The following is a 19,658-nucleotide window of genomic DNA, read 5'->3' as shown; positions in this document are numbered from 1 at the left end:
CAAAATTATTTCTGTAAACAGCCTACGACAAAGAGACACACACAGGGTTGTTCTCTAATCATTACTGTCAAAGGAGAAAATTTCGAGCACCTAGTTCCAAATTTGTACGGCACTGACTACTACATGATTACGAAAAGATGAACCTATTGAAAAAAAGAGCCGGTTTCTATTGTCCAATGACTCGAGAAAAAACCCGTTGTCTTAACTAGATAAGAAAACTAGCACCGGTCCCCCATATGCTCGAATTCACAACTATCGGAAATGTTACTCATATTTCACCTCATTCTTGAGATTAATATGTGCAATCGTTTGGGATTATGAGTGAACGATAGACACAAATAGCTATCATTCTACAGACAGTGTGCCTGTTTTCAGGAAAGCTACTGTCTTACCATGGCCGCAATATCTGCTAATATCATTCAATTTTACATCTACAGATCACGTCACGAATCAGTCAGTGCTAAAGTGTTAGAGAGTACACTGCGAAGCCAGATTCGCAGTACAGATTTCTTCATAACCGAATCACGAGAGAATGTATCACGTAAGTGAGAGCGAGTATATGGTGGAAAGCTCTATGTTTAAGAAAGCGCAATTTCGACAAGATTAAAATACAATAGAAGGTTGAAGGCATTTCCAATGAGAGGCGGACTGCCAACGATATCACATTAGGCCTAGAAGAGCACAAGTAACACGTAATTAGGTGATGGTGTGGTTGTTTGCTACGCAATGGAATGAATGTAGATGTAAAATATCGCAAGAGGGAGGTATCACTTGGTGCAGAGTATAAAGGGGGTCAGGGTTTATAGTAAAGTAGGATTATTAATTTTGCTAGAAAGAGAAAGAAATGGTCGTCTCGAAGACTGAGTTACTCACTCGAGCTCGGAATCGAAGTACTCGTCAATTTTTTTTTGGCTTTCTGTGTTTTTTTTGTGTTTTTTTTTTTCAAAAAAAAAGAAAAGTACTAGGAATACTACTTGCTCTCTTCAGTCAAAACATTGTAGGATTGATAAGACCTTCACTTGTTGAGCCTATTCTCAACAGCCTTATTCATGACAGTCCGAGTTCCAGAGAACTCAAGGGTTGATACGCCAGTAGACAAAATGAACCGAGCATCGGCTTTTGTGATGATGAAAACAATATCTGGTATTGCGGCTATCTTTCCGCGTGTTACCTGTAGCGAAAAGAATCGGTAGTAAAACATGGCCCACGAGGTCATCCAAAATATTATCGTGTTTGCTCGATGAGCTGGGCTTGAGTAGAACGGTGGGTAAAGAGACTCTCCAAAAGATTTTTGAAAGCGTACGACTAGTCTTTCAAGGTTTCGAAAATACCCTGTTTTACTGAGTAGAGAGTGCGTAGCCTTCCTCCCCTTTTTAATTTCGAGGGATTTGACCATGTCGCATTCTTTTATGGGTGCAACTTCCCAGGTGTCAGGGTGTGGCTCTCCTCTTTGGGAAAACTTACGAGGGCCGATGAAAAACTTGAAATTGACATCCATGTCATAAAGACAGAGCGTATCGATCTTTGGATTGAAATAAATGAAATGAAAATCTTCACAACCAGCAAGATTAGTACCTTCAAAAAGAAGTTGCATATGTTTCAAAACAAACTCGCGAGATTCGTGATTTATCTGAAAGAGAACCGGAATCTTTTTCTTTTTGGTCGTCATTTGGTTGGATTTGACGATGTGTGACCTTGGTTTAGGAAGTGCAAATTCCCAGATTATGGCTCGGAGCTCGGGAGGAAGCATGGAGAATGACATGATAGCTAGGTAGATAGATAGTCTTGGATAAAGGCTAAGTAGGGTGTCTAGGTATCTAGGTATCTAGGTATCTAAATAGTAGTGTGATGTGTTTGTCTATCTAAATTGCTTTATGATGAGAAATCTGGATATCATTAACGAAAATACATTAATATATAGTGAATCATAATGTGTTATCCTCATCTAGTTTGAGGATAGTTTTCAATCAATGAAGTTTCTGTAGAGAGTTCTGGGGAATCATCGTGTATTGTTCCAATATAATTCCAGTAGAACAAAGGATAGAACTAGCTGTAAATAATGATCAGACGAGAAGAGAGAGCAGCGAGCTTAACTGTCCCGCAAGTTGCAGATTTGAAGAGATATGATAAGAGGTGGAGGGACGGCGGGGTTGTTGAAAACAAGATTAAAATGAGAGTGTAGACAGAAATGAGGTAGATAAAATAGATATATATATTTAGGATTTTTGCAACATAAGTGAAGCGATTGATCTGTTGAATTATCAGTGTGAAGGATTGAGCGTACTAATCTCGTTTATTAATTCTCTGTGCATGTATGTATTCCTTTGTGTATATGTGGTTAAGGGAAAACAAATCTTCACACGACATTACTGAACGAACATATAGAATTTCCGCTACCTTAGCCGTCAATGAGAAGAGATCAATTCTTTGTAGACAGAATTTGAAGTTTGAACGACTAGCTATCGCTGGAAGGGATTTGATTTGAGCACTGATATATCGCGGTTTAATATGATCACTTGAGTTGTAGAGGAGTACATACAGACTTGTTGGATCTGTTATTATATAACCGAAGGTATCTAGACGATGTGGAAGGACTGTGTGGAAATCAAAAGATGAATTGTAGCATGAGGAATACTACAAGCGAAAGAATTGCGGGGATATTGAATGAATGTCACTTGACAAAGAAAGATATAAGGGGGTTTAAGTGAAAGAAATATTGTATTGAAATAGGAAAGAAAATGATATGTTAATAATCATCAAAGAAAAACGCATGCAAATAAAATGAATACCGTTGTGTGGTATTACTCACATGGGATTGTCGCGGAAATAGTCAATGGCGTATTGACCAGTCGAATCGACGACGCGCTGGTCGGTCCGCGTAAGCAAAATCTCGATTCTAGGAACTCTACTGATTAAGCCGGCAGTGAGTCGGGTTTGAAACCACCCGCGTGCCATTCTTGTATCCGCAGCCATCTGCCTATGTATGTCGCGTACAAATAATTGTCTTCCTGCATTGTTTGTTGGGTACGGAGGTCCGAACATGATCCCGGGGAGGCGAGAATAGTTGTACTGAATTCTGTAGCATTCGAGATTTCGGAAATATGCAGCGGGTCCTGCTTGATCCATCTGATCTTCATCAACTTGGATGGAAACAACATTGTCAGCCTGTGCCATCGGTGCTTCGTGAGTGAGATCCGCAACTGGGGGAAGGATAGTAGGTGGAAATTCAAAGACTCGGGTGGCGCCACCATCAAAAAAAATAGAATCTAAACTTGGATTGAAATACTTGAACTGTGCAGGATAACCATTGCCATTGACGCCACCGAAAAGTCGCTTGAGTTGCTTGAGAGCCTCCGTTCTAGATTCGTAATTTACATAAAGGATGGCTGGGTTCTGACGGGAATGCGCTCTGTTGTGTCTCATCGCATTGTCAGTGATTCTGATGGTTTGAGGCTCCGACATGACGAAATTCCAAATCCTGAGTCGAATCTCTGGAGGTAAACTGGAAAACGCAAAACTTGTTGATCTTCTAGGAGCTCGAACAACAGCATTTGACTGGGAGCTTTGAGAAATGAGGGCAGTTTCCCGGTCCGGAAGAGCTTTTAACAGCTGAAGAGCCTGCTGCGCAGGAGTGGGTGCGGTCCGATTCTCCCATCGGTTGATAGCAACTGCAAGAGCTGGGCTTGGTACGGGCTGGGCTGCAAGACTGCAATTCCGATCAGGAAGAGCATCTAGCAACGAGAGATTAGCCTGTTGTGAATTGGATTGTCCTCCAGCTTGCCATTTGTTTGTCAAAGCTCGGACTGTCCCTGGGACAATTGGGTTTTGATTGTTTGAAGACATGGTCTCGAAGTTGAAGATTTGAAGATAGTTTGATATTCTGTTGATGTGGTTAGAGTATCAAATGATGATGCAGGAATGAAAAAGGAGCTATTAGAATAAAAAATGGTTAGACATATATAGGAGACAGCTTGAGCTGTTCGCATACAGTTTCCATATGATTTCCATACACTTTCCATATAATTCACGCACAGTTCAAATAGGGTTGCAACATTCATAGAGTTGAAATAACGCCTGACACAGTATAAGCTTTTTTAATGGTTATTCAGAATATTGAGCATCTAAATTGCAAATTATTCGTAATATTTGGTGCTGCATGCATTCAGAGGTTTCCTCGTCTCTTTAGAGACGAGGAAAAAGCCACGATTAGACTAATAAGAGCGTGCTGCATGGTAGATTATGGTTTTCAAAAAACAATCCTTTCTGGTGCGTACTAGCTTATAAATTTTGAAACAACAGTAGACACTTTTGGGCCTAATACACAATGTTTATTTTGATCTCAGACCCTATTCAACGCGCATTGTTATCTGAACAAGAACATGACATGTGACAGCGGGAGATACTCAAACATAGTTCTTTCACATTGAGACTAGCACTAAAACATAAGATCCATATCATGAACTTCATTTAGAAACACCAGGGACATTAATCCAAACTGTATTCGCTATTTTAACCTGAGATAATGGTACAAAATTCAGTAAATTAATCCTTCAAACTATTGCCTACTCTGGATCTTAGGGTCACTTAATCTGGGGGCCGGCTTCTCCGCTTGCTACTCTTAAATGCAATTTTCACAGCTTCCCAGATCTGAACCGCCTCTTTCCGTAGTTCTTCCACCCTAGTGCTGCTTTCAAATTTCTCGCGGGATTCTGCGCGCTCCCAAATAACCATCATCTCTTTCAAAATCAAGCGAAGCTTTTGGTGATATGGGTAGTCCACCAGGAACTCGCGAGATTGATGAATTGCAGCCGCGGTCTTGCAGTCCAGCACAAACATCAGAGCGGAAGGGTATGTGTGCGGAACCGATAAGTCTGCTGATGTTGGTACATGTCTCTTCCCATATATTCGCTGCATACTTTCGTTGACTCGCTCAATGGATTCAATCGAAAGACCAGCGTGCTGCACCAGTAACGAGTCCGCCTGTATTGGATGTTAGTGATCGTGTACTCTTTAATGAAGGATGGGAACTCTTTTACTCACTTCGAATTTAGGGTCGTGAGCTGCGATATTACCAGACTCCACAATGCGTCCATCTAGCATTCTGCCATTGTGACCTTCGAACATAAAGTGTATATTCTCAAGCCACCTCAGTCTCAAGGCTATCCCAATGCTTAGAAGGGGCTTGACCCTCTCACTGGTTTCTTGGAGTGCTTCGTGATTTGAGCGTAGTTGCTGATGTTCTTCGCTCAATTTTTCATAATCAGACGCCAGCCCAAGATTCTTCTTCCGTTCTTCTTTCAAGCTTCCCATGATCTCTTGATGCTTTGAGTCTAGCGAAACAGAATTTTCTTGTAGCTGCTGATGTTCTTCGCTCAATTTTTTATAATCAGACACCAGCCCAAGATTCTTCTTCCGTTCTTCTTTCAAGGCTCCGATGACCTTATCAAGATTTGAGTCTAGCGAAACAGAATTTTGTTGTAGCAGTCGATTTTTCTCAACTGTTAGACTCAAGCGCTCGGTAGTCGCATCCCTCTCTTTCTGAATCTGATCCTGTATTTCTCTAATGCTCACCTGAAAGTCATTTATTTGCAGGGACATTGCTTGATGGTGATCACTCCGCATTTGTTCCATGATCTCAATCGCAGCACTGCGCTGTGCTTCTAAATCCCTGTTTTCATCGAGTGTCGATTGCAGTATTCTCCTCAATTGGGCAGCTGACTCGTTTCCCGAGAGGATTGGCTCTTCTCTCAAAGGGTGCATCTCATAGCGAGTGTTTTGCTTAATCATCATTAAAGCCCAGGAATCCCCAGGCAGTATCTCCCCCGTTGGCAGTGTGTCATCGGTGACTACCACTATGTTTCCTTTGGTTCGGCATTGGGTACAGATGAACATAGCGTGCATCTCCTCTCTCAACTCCTTCACAATCTGAGCGCGGAATCTGGCCTCATCTGCATCATGGCTGGAATCTACAGGAGTAGACATTGGTGGCGATCTTGGAGATGAAAGAAGTGATACAGGTAGGTGAGATGGGTCGTCTAGATTGAAATAAGATCTTATTGTAGGGGCGCGGATAAAATCTGAATCTGTAGACGGAATCGACGAAGGTGACCATTACAAGGCCAGCTGAATTGTAAAAGGAGTGGAATTCGGGGAGACTTGAATTGTAAAGTGGGAATTGTATGTATCCCAAGATATTCCTGGTGAAAATGTAGTTTCTTTTTGTGGTTGTGTGTGGGAGAGCAGAAAAAATAGTTCAACAATACAACTTTAAAGACTGCTGCTTGCTTTTGTACTTGAGTTCCTTGATTCTGGAAAGATGGTGCAATTAAACTGTTCTATACTCTTATACGTAAATTGTCAAACAAGGTTTGAAAACAGGGTACAGTACATGCAAATGAGATTTCTAATGCAATATAAGCGTCAAATTAACGACTCCAGTAGTTTCATCTAATTCTAAATTCGCTCGGCCTACATTCGCCCCGAGAGTCCACACTTGCTGTAGTAGCATCTTGTGAATTGAAACTATTCATTTTTTAATAGTAAAAAACTTGATTTGATATATAATTGCTGGTGAATCTGAGTGGCAGTTCATACAACTCTTTGACTGTTAATTTAGAAAACAGGATTATCGCATTCTTATGAACTTTTCCGAGTTTGTGTCTATGACAGGAAACAAGTTGTCTAGAATAAATTTTTGGAACTTTCCTTCAGTCTTCTATGCTAATTCATTCTCTAATAGTTTGCACCTAGGTATATGTAGACAGTTTGTAAGATCTTACCTTCACAAGAAAGAATTCATGCTACCAGGCTAGTTGGTGTCTAATTGCACAAATCAAAAATTGCCAGGTACATTGTTTGATTCACTGCTTGGCATTTACAAGAGCAGACAAAGAGAAATTTGTCAATCGTCAAACATGGGTTTGATGAGTCAAGTGTTGCAAGCAAAACAAAAACAACAGTATTATTACTGATTAGGTATCATCCGTCCATCATTACACCAAGCTCATCCAAACAAACCTAAGAATTAATTTTCCATCATGTCCAAAACAATATCCTATCATACAAAGAAACCATATAGTCATTATGCGTCGCAATTCGCTACGTGAGTTTGACCCACCCCATCGCATCGCTGGCATCCCACATTGGGGTCTCCATTCTCAGCACACATTCTTTACGCAATCCATTATTAGATCTTTCGTAAGAGCACAGTATCGTTCGTAACATTCCTCCTTCTTTACCCGCGAGTAAAGCGACAGATGGAGGTCGCTCGGCGGAGAAAACAGTAACAGTCATTGTGCCCTGAGATTTATGTGATTAGCTTGGTTTTCCGTTTGAGACCCGAAGAATGGTAAAAACTTACGGTATCAATCAATGTGAACAATCTATGACCGTGAGGAAGATCCGCAACACTAAAGTGAGGTTCCCCACCGATTCTCTCATCTGCTTTACCAGTGCAGTATGGACCGCTGGAAGGTGTGTATTGAAGACGTCCAATTGAGTTTCCGAAAGTCAGAGTCTCGATCTGATCAAGTGGAAGAGTTCCTTCAAAGCCGACAAGCCAAGGTGTGGCACCCCCTTATTTTATTGTTAGTATCAGACGGTCAAGAAGATAGAATATTACTTACAAACTTTCCCTCCGTAGAGAATTCGCACAGCAAAGGGTGCTGAGAGCAAGATGATAAGTCCTAGGACTAAGAAGAAGGCCCCTAGTCCACCAACTGAGCCACCTTGAGCCACCAAAACGCATCCCGCAATAAAAAAAATTGGTCCAAACGCCAACGCCCAATCAGCGCCCAGCTTCTTCCAAGATCTTCTTCTGAGAGAATAAATTCTGGGAATGTCCTTCCAGCGAATGGAGATTGCATGGGCACCATCTAGAATCAAGGACCCATCATGGCAAACACCTGCTACCTGACAGAGAGGCTGAATATCCCATAGATTGGCACCAAGATCATCTTCGAGATTGAACCACGCAGGTTTACCTGTCATTCGAATGCCATCCATACAAGCCATGCGCTCAACGATTTGATCACTATCGTTGGCCAGTGACAATCGGGCAAGAGCTTGTTCTTCTGTATCAGTAGGATCCATACGGGGGCGTTTCGTGAGAAGTGTCATGAGAGCATAGGCAATATCACCACGTTGAAACTCTGTAAACTGTCTAGACTTCAAAGCTTTGAGGGCAACTTGAATCAGCTCGAGCCGACTTAACGTCAGAGAACCAGTATAGTGTTCAGCCAACAGACGGAAAATTTCGTCATTTCCGTCGTGGATAATTTCATTGCTTGGGGTGAGCATTCTTGCCCATGATCGATGCGTGAACTCCATGATATCAACAACTTCTATGTTATCGACATCGTCCTTGTTCTGAAAGTCGGGTGTGCAGATACTAACTTTATGATCGCGGGCAAGTAGGATTTCAGGTAGACACCAGAGACGTTGACCAAAGAACACTAGGGCTTGTGGAGAACGGTCGGGTAATACAACACAGACCTTCTGGGCCCCACGGGTGACATCACAGAATCGATGAACATCGTCAGTGGTTTCGGGTTGTTGATTCGCTCTGCACTTTAACACACAGTCAGTAGTTGTTCTTGCGCTAATTTAGTATCAAGACTTACATGGAAGTCTGCCCAATATGCCTCCATTCCATGATGCAACGTGAGTTTTCTTGCTCTTTGATCAATGGCCTCTTTATTTAATTCAGTGTTTCCAGGGTTTTGATCCGTTGGGGCAGGTCTTTGGTATTGGGCGGCTGCAAAACTAATGAAGATGTATGGACCAGAGAAACTTCCATCTTCGACAACTACCCATTTGTTTTTACGGAGTACAACTAAGGCACGAGGTCGAAGAAGGCGATTCTGTTCACCCTTGATTATGTAGGTTTTATCTCCGTCATCTTCGCGCTGTCCTTTGATCGAGTGCGCTGCATTTGGGGCAGCATCTAGTTGATTCAGAGCATGCTTCGGATACTCATAGCATTTATGAGGGAACTTGGTGTATTTGTCACTGTTTTTCCCATCGCCATTGGTAATCCCATATACAACAATGCATATTATTATAGGAAGGACAAGAATAGATCTTCCGATAGCCAAGGCTATATCTTGAGCCGAGTCGAGTTCATTTCCGATGGCCCATGAAGATACCCTCAAAAGTGTGGGTGCATTTCCTCCAACACTTCGTCGCCTCCATTCTCCTTGTGGTTGGAGATCGGGACTGGAAGCGGCTTGTACAAGCATATGATATGGTTTGCCATAGGAAGGAGAGATATATCTAAGGAGATCTCGAGGTCGCCATGTCTCCCGATTTAACACATCTCTGTGGAAGTGTGTGGGTGCTGGATCGAGGGGGCCTGCCTTCTCTGCATCCCTCAAGGTAGGGTTGGTGTAGGTAAACTGCTTGAACCAATGCCTTTGTCCATCGAAATGATGGTTGATATCTACCGACGTTGACATAATGGGAAATCTTTCAGGCACAAACTAGCGTCGATGAATAAATTTCTTTGTGATGAGAGGTAGAAGGACGTCAGTAAGGCTTTGCAGAAATCATTTCAATCGTGTAAACAGAACAGTTGATGCGAGAAGTTGGTGTTATTAAGGAAAGATTCCTTGAAACACAAGCAATCCTTTTCCCGGCATCTTCCACAACTCCAGAGAAGAATTAGCATTCGAAATTTTGTGACAGAAAGATGGATGGATGCCGAGACCCTTAGAGCAAGGGTTAAACCCATTGAAATGGAGAATACCCAAGGTGGCTTGAGGCTGACTTATCCCATGATATTGATATACGCTCTGTATGACAGACACTACAAGGCGGGAGGGTTAGCCCGTCTCGAAGTGTTTCCATAGTAAGCACCCAATGTTTATCTTTTAAAGATAAGAATTGAATATCACAACCTCCTGCTCATGCTATTTTTACAAATTTCACGAATGATTCCCATGTAATCAATCATCCGTCGATGAACTAAAAGTCGTTGCCTAAATAATGATATATGAGTGTATCAACGCCCTCAATTGGGGACAACAGGAAAGCCTGACCTATTATCGGAAAGCCAAGATGCTGAAAAGCAATATTTCAACCCCATTTTTGTCGGAAAAGGGATGCCCAGAAAGCCACAAGCCAGAATCCATGTCATTACCGAAGGCTTACATTTCATGCATCAGAATATTCCACGTGGGTTGAATCACCACCACAGCTTCTGGTAGTGGTGTGTTGGCGCTTTCTTTCCCCAATATTGGAGTATATTGATGTCAGGCTTGGGTTCTTACTCCATACTTTATCACTCTTTAAAGGATAAAAGAGTGGGTTGCACCAACTAGCGAGCCAGTTAAACCCCGGATTTGTTTAAGGTCACGTGGTTACAATGCATTTTGATTGGATTCTATTTCGAGACTTCCAATTTCGCCAAACTTCAGCTCATGCAGCCATCAAGAACTTGTAAGACAACGTGCAACTTTGAGGCTCTTCAAGCAAAGAATGTGAATTACCCCTCGCATTTTGACCAATCATTTGCGGCAAATACAACCATCCCAAACTTCATTTCCAACGGCCTTGGCAATGATATTCTTGACACCATCGCCAGGATTTAAAACTGTTCTTCTAAATCTTAGCTGACCCTTAAATTTCCAGAGACGGGATGATTAGATGGGCCCTGAACACCTTCTGGTATCCTAAATGGAGAGTCTCTATGCTGAAGTACTAAGGTATCTCTCTGTTTCTAGGAATCCCGGTACCGGTGTCAGAAATGAAAGATCAGTAGCGTACTTTGAACTGTTTCAGACCCTGGATCGGCTACCTACTACCCACTTGTCACATCTCACTGCTTATCGGGCTCCGAATTAGCATTTTGACGAGTTGATACAACAGGCTTTCGGAAGAAATTCGAAATTCGGAAGGGTAGTTCGAACTTCATACGTCCCGGGAGAGCCGCGAATCGAGTCTAGCCTTTGTATCAAATACTAGGCCTCTCTGATGAATGAGATAGTTTTCCATCTAATGTGGTTACCTCCTGCGAACAAAAGCATACCGAAATTGTGGCATCTATCACGTGATCGTAAAAGATCTACTGTGCAAGGTTTTCTTCTTATGAAGATATGAGATTTGACAGATCGATAATATTCCTAGTCTAAACTCTTAGGGGCCTCATAATGCATAGCATTGTATCACAGGAGATTTCGAGTGATGACTGAATCGAGTCAAAGTGTTTATTCATTTGTCAAATACCTACATAAATGAATGCGGTATCCTCATCTTCCTCCAATCTCTCTTATATGGTCTCCTTCATGTCTGGGTCTCTTTCCTCCTATATAGCTCTTGCCTCTTCGTATCCTAATCTCGATGATCAAAGAAGCGCCACTGTTAGAATTACAACAATAGCCGCTCCAATTTGCAAGTATCACCTGAATACTATGTGAGCTATTCTATGATGAAAGCATCTGGAAGATCTGGTAACTCAGACAACAACGGTCACATCAAGACGAGAAGAGGCTGGGGGCTTTCCAGTCTCTACTTTTCCGTGAAGAGAATCATCATTGCTTGGGGTGTCAATTCCCAATGTTCAATTAGCACGATATCGTGTTAAAGCAAGAAAAGTTTTCGGCAAGCCAAGCAAGAAGACCGCAATTTTCGAGAAAGGTATGATTGACATACTGCCATTAACAATCTAGATTTTCAGGCTCAAAACATCCGCTCAATACATTTGCCACTCAGCAAATCATGAGACAGTTCTCAATATTAGGTCTTCAGATTGAAAAATTACATTAATAGGCCATGTCGATGACAATTATATATAAACTGCCATCGAAAAATCGCTTTCCTTGCTTTTGAGCTTATCACTGGGATGATGCAGCATTTCCACTGGGCCCCATATCTGTCGCTCAACGAAAGTTTGGTGGAATTTTATTTGGATATGCTTGGATTCATATGCGACGTTAGTAGAAGTGAATGTTGAAGAGGGCGGATGCCGCTTAAGCATAGCACAGTTCAACCTCGGACCACTAGTTTTCTTTCTTTGGAAATTTAGAACCTGACTTCATAACAACAATTTATCACATACACAAACTTTAATGGTCGAATGAAGCTCTGTCTCATGTGACTATCTCTTTCAAGCATCAAAATATTTCTATGAGATAATCTGATTTCAAGACGTCTATCTGGTGTTCTTCAATCAATCAAGTTTGTGTGACGACAATCATTCCAGTTTCCTTGTGTCGCAAAGACTTTGGAATAGTCTATCGACATGGAATTGTCTATCGACATACAATAGTATTCATCTCATCCGCCCTTTCAACTTATACTAATTTATTACAATCAATCTTTATTTCTCCCAAGAAATTTCAATTTCAGAGAGTGCTTTGAGATTTGAAAAAGGCAACTAGCTGACAGATTCTAATCAAAGTCAACCTTTTCACCCTCTGCGACATTGGAAACGATGTCGACCTCTGCACGCAACGCGGCGGAACTACCCGAAATCATGAGCTCAATCCGACATGTAGAGACTTATATGGAAGAAAATCCATTCTTATGGCAACAGGCTGCGTCTCTCTGGACAGTCAAAGAAATACTCTGGAAGTTGAATGGTCATCTTACTGATCATATAGACCTTAAGATCTTTCAAGATAAGGAACACTTGGAGAATTTCTTGGGTTGCTCTAGAACTATCACTTCAGCGATCGAAAGGTTCGGACTTGTGGCAATTAATGAATTCAAGAGGAACCCAGAACTGCTATCTAAGATCGTAGCATATGTTGAAGACTCCAGTATACAACATGCTTCAAATCCCGCAGGTATATCTCCTCGGGATTCCAAAAGTGATTCTACCTTCTCAACAGGAAATGTAATGACACTCTGAGCTAATTCTTTATCAACAGGGTTGGGCATTCGTCAAGAAGAGGACTCCATTCTGGATGACAATCTAGGAACTACGGGCTCTCGATCTAGCATTGACCGATCAGAAGATTCCGACCATGTTATTACTCGGCACTCCGATAATCAACTGAGCCTTTTCCCGAATACAAATTTAGACGAGAATCCACTCAATGCGGATGGATCTTCGATTGCGGACGATGAATCACACAGAGGTAAGGATACTATTTGTGCTAAGAAAATGTCTACAGCGGAGCGTGATGAATCTTCTCAGCCAAAGAAGAAGAAGAAGAATAAATCCAAAAAGAAGAAGACTACATTTGGAAATTCCGCAGAAGAAGCAACTCTAACGACAATAGAGACCAGTCATCGTCCAACCTTGGTCCTTCCGATGGCAAAAGACTATTCATCACCGGCCAGTTCCACGCTGGATCGACTTATGGCCCCATCAGACGCTGGAAACAATTGTTTAGATCAAGTAGTGGTCACAACCTCATTTTCTGAGATGGAACAGGCAGTGTTGAAATTCAAGGTGGACAAGGCTCCAGAAAAGCTGACAGCGACGCTGATGGAAGACATCAGGCAGTATATGATCGAAGATCTACGATGTATCAAGAGACTGGCAGAGTCAAAGCAGCAGTTGGTCGAAGACCTAAAAGCTGAGTGTCGCAAGGATTTGGCGGATCTCACAAAAAAATACGAAGCAATCAAGTTTGAAAACAAAAATCTGAAGGCGGACCGCAACAAAGAGCTGGAGAAGCTTCGGAAAGAGAACTCAATCTTGTGTGAGAAGTCATCGACTCTTGACCAAGAAGTGACTGAACTGCGGGCGGAAATTCAGTTGCTGAAATCTAAATCGGTAAAGGAAGAATCGCGATCACTACCGGATGTTGTAGCTGGACATGCGGAGGAGTTGGAATTTATAATACGCAACCAGTGCCACATTATAGCTTACGAGAAGATACCCAAGCCTTATAATATAGTCAACAGAAGAGAGGAAGAAGAAGATGAAGATAAGCCTTCTACCAGGCTCGAATTTGTGTTCAAGACCCTGCAAGGCAAATCATCCTGGGACATCACGAATTACCCATACATGTCAGAGGGTGCGAGGAAGCTGTGCAAGGTCATGAAGAAGATTCGAGTGAGCAATGCCATCCTTCGCACACGATGTCAATGGTATTGGGATCAGCTTCATCAGGCAGCGGAAACTAATAGAAAGAGCCTAGCGTCTTTGCTGGAAATGGAGAAATCCGCCATCTTGTTCGAAGCAGAGACATTTGATCTCAAGGATCGAATAAGAGAGCTTGAGAAGTCTTTAAATATCAAGAAGCGTTCCCCTGGAGTTCGCGCTATAAATAGAGAAAAGGAAGTCATGCAGAAGAAATTCGACGTCCTAGAGTCGACGATAAGCGAGCTTAAGGATGAAGTATACAGTTTGACGCAAGATAATAGCAAGCTTCTTGAAAGAAAAGAAGCACTACTTAGGAACTCAGCGACAGGAGAATTGCGCCAAACTGCCAAGATCGAAGAAGCTCTTTGTGAAGAGCAATCAAAGACCAAGCGGTTCAGTTCCAGGATACATGAGCTACAAGAAAAAGTCGAAGTGCTTGAGGAGGAGCGTGCCGTACTAGAGCCCCTTATCGAGGTCGGAGTGGCAGTCAGAAAAAGGTTTTTTGAGCAAGCTAAATATACAGTCCCATCGGATGAGATACCCAATCGTCCCGATTACAAGATTATTAAAGAGGGAAACGATCGCTGCCACCGAGCATATTGCTTGACTGACGCAGCGCTTTTCAAACTTTTCTATCTATCAGGTTCCACCAATGAAGCTCTTTACAGCAATATCTACAGTGTTGATTCACACGCAAATGCCATGAAATACCCCTACAAGTTACGCCAGGCAATAGACAGTAAAGCTAGTATCCAAACTGTTCAAGCCATCAATGATAGTAACACTTCTCAAGAGCTTCGCACAGAAGCAGAGCAATTTTTTTCTTCTATTATTGATTGTTGGAACGCAAATCCCCAAGAAGATGTATTCGATGCAAATGAGGAGGTAACAGGCTGGCTATCTCAATTAAAAGATCTTGAGGAAGACATTGTAAGGATTGATAGAAGCATTGGGTATCGTGGCAATGTCGAGGATACTACTGTGAGTATATGTTCACTGAATCATTGTGACCACAGACTGATTATATATATAGGATGAAAGAGGAGCGAGTCATACGAGGGGCTTGGGTTGGGACGTTGGAGAGCCTAGTGACTGGGCTGCTGTAGAGCCTGGTGATATGGCAGGCTCTAGCGACTGGGCTGTGAAAAGCGCTTATGATTGGACAGCAACTACTTAGTTAGTGTGAAATTCTTATGTTCGCTAAATAATGACTAATTTTGGTTTATAGTTCCTAGTGGACCGCTTCTTCACATCGTCCGAATTTATTTAGCTGAAGTTTATAACACTTCCCCCCTCCCCGGACCTGAGTTATGTCTCGGAGGTTGTTTGAGAATATCACGAGAAATTCAATACATATGTACTGGGGATCACAATATGGTTGCAAGCCAAATCACGCAGTGTGGTGGATGACATTAGAAGACAGGAAATAGTTGCTTGGCGCTTGTATGAAAGTCATATGAATTGTTATTGTACCGGAGTGGGAAGCTCGCTACTAGCTGTAGGTAATAACATGTTTATAATGTACCAATTTCAGATCAAATGTATACATGCGATCTTCAACGAGATATCTACACACGTGACTGCTAAAAGTCTTCCGTTTTTCAAAGGTATCATTTGCAGATATTCCATATATCAATTCCTAGTCATCCCCGAAACTCCGCTAGAATGGCGAGCCTTTAAGATTGAGTGATGATTTTAAGCTCAATGGTACATGTACAAAGTACAACTTAAGTCAAGATAAAATTCAATTTCTATATCCTTCAAAACTTCTCAGGTCCTCAAAACCTTCGGGAATATTTACAAGTGTACGCCGGACCACCAGCGGAGTAGGCATATATCTCACGCGTTGAACTATGATGGGATATGAAAAAATTGACTTTCTTTTCCTGAATAAGCACCAATCTATATGTTCTCCGATATACAAGTAAAGCGACTCACTTTCGGAACATCTCAGTAATACCTCTCTCTCACCTTCAGCTTGGATATTTCCCCGACAGAGATGACAAAGTCATTTATCCCTTCTGAATTTTCCAATTGCTGTAACTAGGTATCTCATCTACTCAATTTTTTGTTTGATATCGTCCGATCTGGAGTACTGTGCCTGAAAAATACGCGCCTCGTCTCGGAAACAATCGAATTGGTCTCACGAATCTCATTATAATTAGGTTGAGAAATCAAGTTCATTGCAATGGCAGCCAAAAAGAAAAAAGCAACTGCAGCTTCTACATCCCGACTTCCAGCAGGAACCGTCTCTCTACCGGCCTCCAAGGCAGAAGATCGAGCGCCGTCTGCGGAAAACGAAGGTAAGCCAATTCCTCAACCAAGCACGTAAATATACTAATATTAGAGCGCAAAACCGCAGATTTATCCCTCAACCCTCAACAAGTCAAAGAAAAGCAAGAATCATGGCCGTTGCATGGGCCCATGATTGAATATGAAAGCTGCGATGAAAAGTGCGCTGGGTGGGGCTCCGATGCAGACTCTGGGAGTGAAGGTTTTCTCGATGATGATATGGATTTTCTGCCGACGGGCTGGGGGAAGAATAAGAAGCAGTCGAGTGAAGATCAGGAGAGAGCGGAAATTGCTAGGAAAGCCAAGATGAAGAAAGAGAAGTCTCAAGCTTCATCCGCAGCAGTGGTGGCAGTGGTGGCAGCTTGTCGAGAGAAATCACCCACGGTTTCAGATGGAAAAGTGGAAGTCTCTCGCCCACTTGTCAAGTTGAAAAAGTCTTCCACCAACGCAGAGAGTACGGAGACTGCGCTGGAAATATCTGGCGATATAGCCGAGCAAGTCACTCGTGGAAGTGACATCGAGGATATCAAAGTGATCAAGTCGACGACTTCCTTCGAGAATTCATGTCTCGTGTGCGCCTCTCGATCTTCAGAAATTATGACGAGCAACACCACCATCCAGAAATCAACAGTTCCAGATTCAAAGCCGAGCATCAAATTGATGGAGAAGATGGCCCGACAAGAGCGTGATTTGAAGTCTGCCAAGACACAAGCTGATTCCTTGCGTGCCGAGATTGAGGTTCTGAATCAAAAGCACAGGCTGGAAATGCAAAAGCAACTGGATCAACTCAATGAGAGTCATCAAAAGGAGATGGAAGCGATGAAATTGGATCTCGAGGAGGCGCAAGCGGCACGACAGAAAGCATCCACTGATTTACGGAAAGTCAGGGAGAAGAACTCAGCAGTTCGAACGGAGAGAAGAGAGTTGGATCTAAAGTTGGGGGCAATGAACGAGGAAGTGGTGAGACTTGGGGAGAAAATCTCAACCTTAGAGACACAAAAGAATGATGCTCAAGTATCGGCAGAGTCTCTATTCCGCGCGCTAAAACTAGCAGCACAAGACGTCACAGACGGCAGACTCAAACTAGATGTAGTACAAGAACATAGTGCGACATTTCAGCAACAAGTGAGGAGTTTAAGGGTTGAGAATCATAGGATCAGACAGGAGCAGTCCCGGACAGCCTCAACTTCCAATCGATTGCAACAACTAGAAACGAAGTACGAGAACCTCAAGACTGACCATTACACTCTCGAGGATGAGCATAACGAGCTCCAAGAAGATGCAGCTAGATACCGACGCGAGCGCGAAGAGTACAAAGGAGAAGTGGAGTACTACAGAAAAAAGCGAAACGCTCATCGAGACGAATTGGAAAGTGTTGAGGCCAGCCTCGAGAAGATGACAGCTAAGTATGCGAGTATATTATCTAGCCGTGATGCTGTACGACAGAACTACCAGGAATTGAAGAAGGCACATGATATCAGAGAGCCATTGGCGAAGATAGGAGCGGATATACGATTACGTTTTCTGGACCAAGCACGAGAGACAGCACTCAATATCTCCCGATGTGAGGCAGACATGGCTTTAAGAACTAATGGTAATGTTGCTGCTCACAGGGGTAATGCGGCTGCCGATGCGGCATTATTCAAGGGCAAATTTATCCCGGAGGAGTACGAAGAAGAGGCCGAGGAGATCTTCCAAAAGTTATACAGCCATGAATCAAGCGACTACCCATACTATGACAGAATCTCCGAAAGACAAATTGACTGCGAAGCAACATTGTCTTCAATAAAAGAATCCAGTGTATCGGCGACTCTGCGTGAGGAGTGGCGCGTGGTCTGGAATAGAATTCTACACGGCCCGGCCAACAAAAACAGGGTCTTGATTGAAGAACTGGAAAGGTTAACCGACGAGATAGTGGACTTAGAACGCTCCAGTCGTCGTCGCAGATAAGGTGACCTCCACAGCCCACTCTTTTCATAGGATCCAAATATCGAGATAACCATACCAAGTGGAGAAAGTTAGAACTGGAACTGCGTTGCGGGACGGAATATGTGGAGTTAAACGCAAGACTTATGTTAGGGATACTCCTGTGATCAGCACAAAAATACGGGTAAGGGAACCATGGGTGATTGATCAACACATTCTGTATAGAGTATGACCAGAGCAATCATGAATACGCAATTCTACTCCCAGGATGATTGAGGATGATGTTTGCGTTTGGGACTGCAACCTTGCTACAGAATTTATGTATATATGTCAGAGTAGATAGCATGAGATGAACCTGTCACTGCGGATAGGAAAATGTTATGCATTGAACAGAGACGTTCGTGGATAGATATGAGATCAGATTTCGCACCGGGGTGTATCCTGTGATTTTGTGAATGTCTTGAGAATTGTGGTCTGTGAAATGCGTGCATTGTTCATCAAATCTAAGACACTCTTTCTTCCTCTCGACAAGGCCTTAGATTATAAGATCGTAGAATCTTGCTATTCTCGACGTCTATTCCAACAGAAGGAGCAGCAGAAAATCTTGATAACACTTAAAACATCCATATACTCCGATTGTGACTCCACAATTTCAGATCTCCGTCATTACATCCGCCCTCTATCCCAGACCTCACGTGGTCATTTGGTTGTCTCGCCCAATACATTTAAGAATACTGTTTGAAGAGCTTGGCGTGAGATTGCGTGATAATTCTGAATCAATCATTGTATAGTATACGACAAATGTTGTGAACTGCAAGTTCAGAAGTTTCGTAAGGCAAAAATATCGCATTATTGGCTGTTTACTCGATATCCAGCTTCATCCGAGGGCCAGTAGATTCAATTGAAGTTAGTCCATGAAGGTCTACTTGACCTTCCTTCGAAGAAGTGGGGCTAGGGCGCACTAGTATTCTGCGAGGGCTGAGTCGCGAGAGTGACGAGATAAAATCAGAACAGAAGATGGAATCAGAGACTAGCCGAACAAAATGCCTCAAGAGACAAGTGATAATCACCGATTTATTTAACGATCTGACTATGATCGATTCATGACATATATATGTATCTTACCAAATAGTGTACTTTACCGCTCTATCTAGTCACCTAAGCAACCGAAGCAGAGAGAAAGGGGTGACGTTCAGCCAAGCGAACAATTAGACGAGAGTCTGAAGATGAAACTTGACTGACAGCACCGTACCAACATAAATGTAGGTACTAGTGTTCTTCGAATTCTGTAATAGCAGCCGTATGTTGGATTCCCTTTTGTTTATAAGATGCTGCCTGTAGCATCTATTCCTTCTGTGTAATACACAGTATTTCATGATCTTTGATATCACGATTAACAGAGAGC

General features: G+C 42.6%; 6 protein-coding genes across 6 annotated transcripts; 2 read left to right on the top strand and 4 right to left on the bottom strand.

Annotated features, from left to right (window-relative positions):
• Nucleotides 1-1,015: 1,015 nt before the first annotated feature.
• On the bottom strand, nucleotides 1,016-1,762 carry EAE98_011529 (uncharacterized protein; the record flags this gene model as incomplete). The annotated part of the gene is made up of 1 exon (XM_038959151.1): nucleotides 1,016-1,762. One exon carries the CDS (start codon nucleotides 1,760-1,762, stop codon nucleotides 1,016-1,018), a length of 747 nt encoding a protein of 248 aa, XP_038804505.1.
• A 1,043-nt stretch (nucleotides 1,763-2,805) lies between these two features.
• EAE98_011528 (uncharacterized protein) lies at nucleotides 2,806-3,843 on the bottom strand (the record flags this gene model as incomplete). Its single annotated transcript, XM_038959150.1, has 1 exon — nucleotides 2,806-3,843. One exon carries the CDS (start codon nucleotides 3,841-3,843, stop codon nucleotides 2,806-2,808), a length of 1,038 nt encoding a protein of 345 aa, XP_038804504.1.
• Nucleotides 3,844-4,584: 741 nt separating this feature from the next.
• Nucleotides 4,585-5,982, bottom strand: EAE98_011527 (uncharacterized protein; the record flags this gene model as incomplete). The annotated part of the gene is made up of 2 exons (XM_038959149.1): nucleotides 4,585-4,980; nucleotides 5,041-5,982. The coding sequence occupies 2 exons, from the start codon at nucleotides 5,980-5,982 to the stop codon at nucleotides 4,585-4,587; spliced, it is 1,338 nt and encodes a 445-aa protein (XP_038804503.1).
• A 1,116-nt stretch (nucleotides 5,983-7,098) lies between these two features.
• Nucleotides 7,099-9,455, bottom strand: EAE98_011526 (uncharacterized protein; the record flags this gene model as incomplete). The annotated part of the gene is made up of 4 exons (XM_038959148.1): nucleotides 7,099-7,299; nucleotides 7,361-7,575; nucleotides 7,626-8,568; nucleotides 8,622-9,455. 4 exons carry the CDS (start codon nucleotides 9,453-9,455, stop codon nucleotides 7,099-7,101), a joined length of 2,193 nt encoding a protein of 730 aa, XP_038804502.1.
• A 2,975-nt stretch (nucleotides 9,456-12,430) lies between these two features.
• EAE98_011525 (uncharacterized protein) lies at nucleotides 12,431-15,270 on the top strand (the record flags this gene model as incomplete). Its single annotated transcript, XM_038959147.1, has 4 exons — nucleotides 12,431-12,785; nucleotides 12,870-15,016; nucleotides 15,069-15,211; nucleotides 15,264-15,270. 4 exons carry the CDS (start codon nucleotides 12,431-12,433, stop codon nucleotides 15,268-15,270), a joined length of 2,652 nt encoding a protein of 883 aa, XP_038804501.1.
• A 953-nt stretch (nucleotides 15,271-16,223) lies between these two features.
• On the top strand, nucleotides 16,224-18,277 carry EAE98_011524 (uncharacterized protein; the record flags this gene model as incomplete). Its single annotated transcript, XM_038959146.1, has 2 exons — nucleotides 16,224-16,338; nucleotides 16,398-18,277. The coding sequence occupies 2 exons, from the start codon at nucleotides 16,224-16,226 to the stop codon at nucleotides 18,275-18,277; spliced, it is 1,995 nt and encodes a 664-aa protein (XP_038804500.1).
• Nucleotides 18,278-19,658: the final 1,381 nt, after the last annotated feature.

This window comes from Botrytis deweyae (assembly GCF_014898535.1).
Source record: "Botrytis deweyae strain B1 chromosome Unknown BDEW_049, whole genome shotgun sequence".
NCBI lineage: Eukaryota > Fungi > Ascomycota > Leotiomycetes > Helotiales > Sclerotiniaceae > Botrytis > Botrytis deweyae.
Note: the sequence above shows the minus strand (reverse complement) of the source record. Positions and strands in the feature narration are given on the sequence as shown.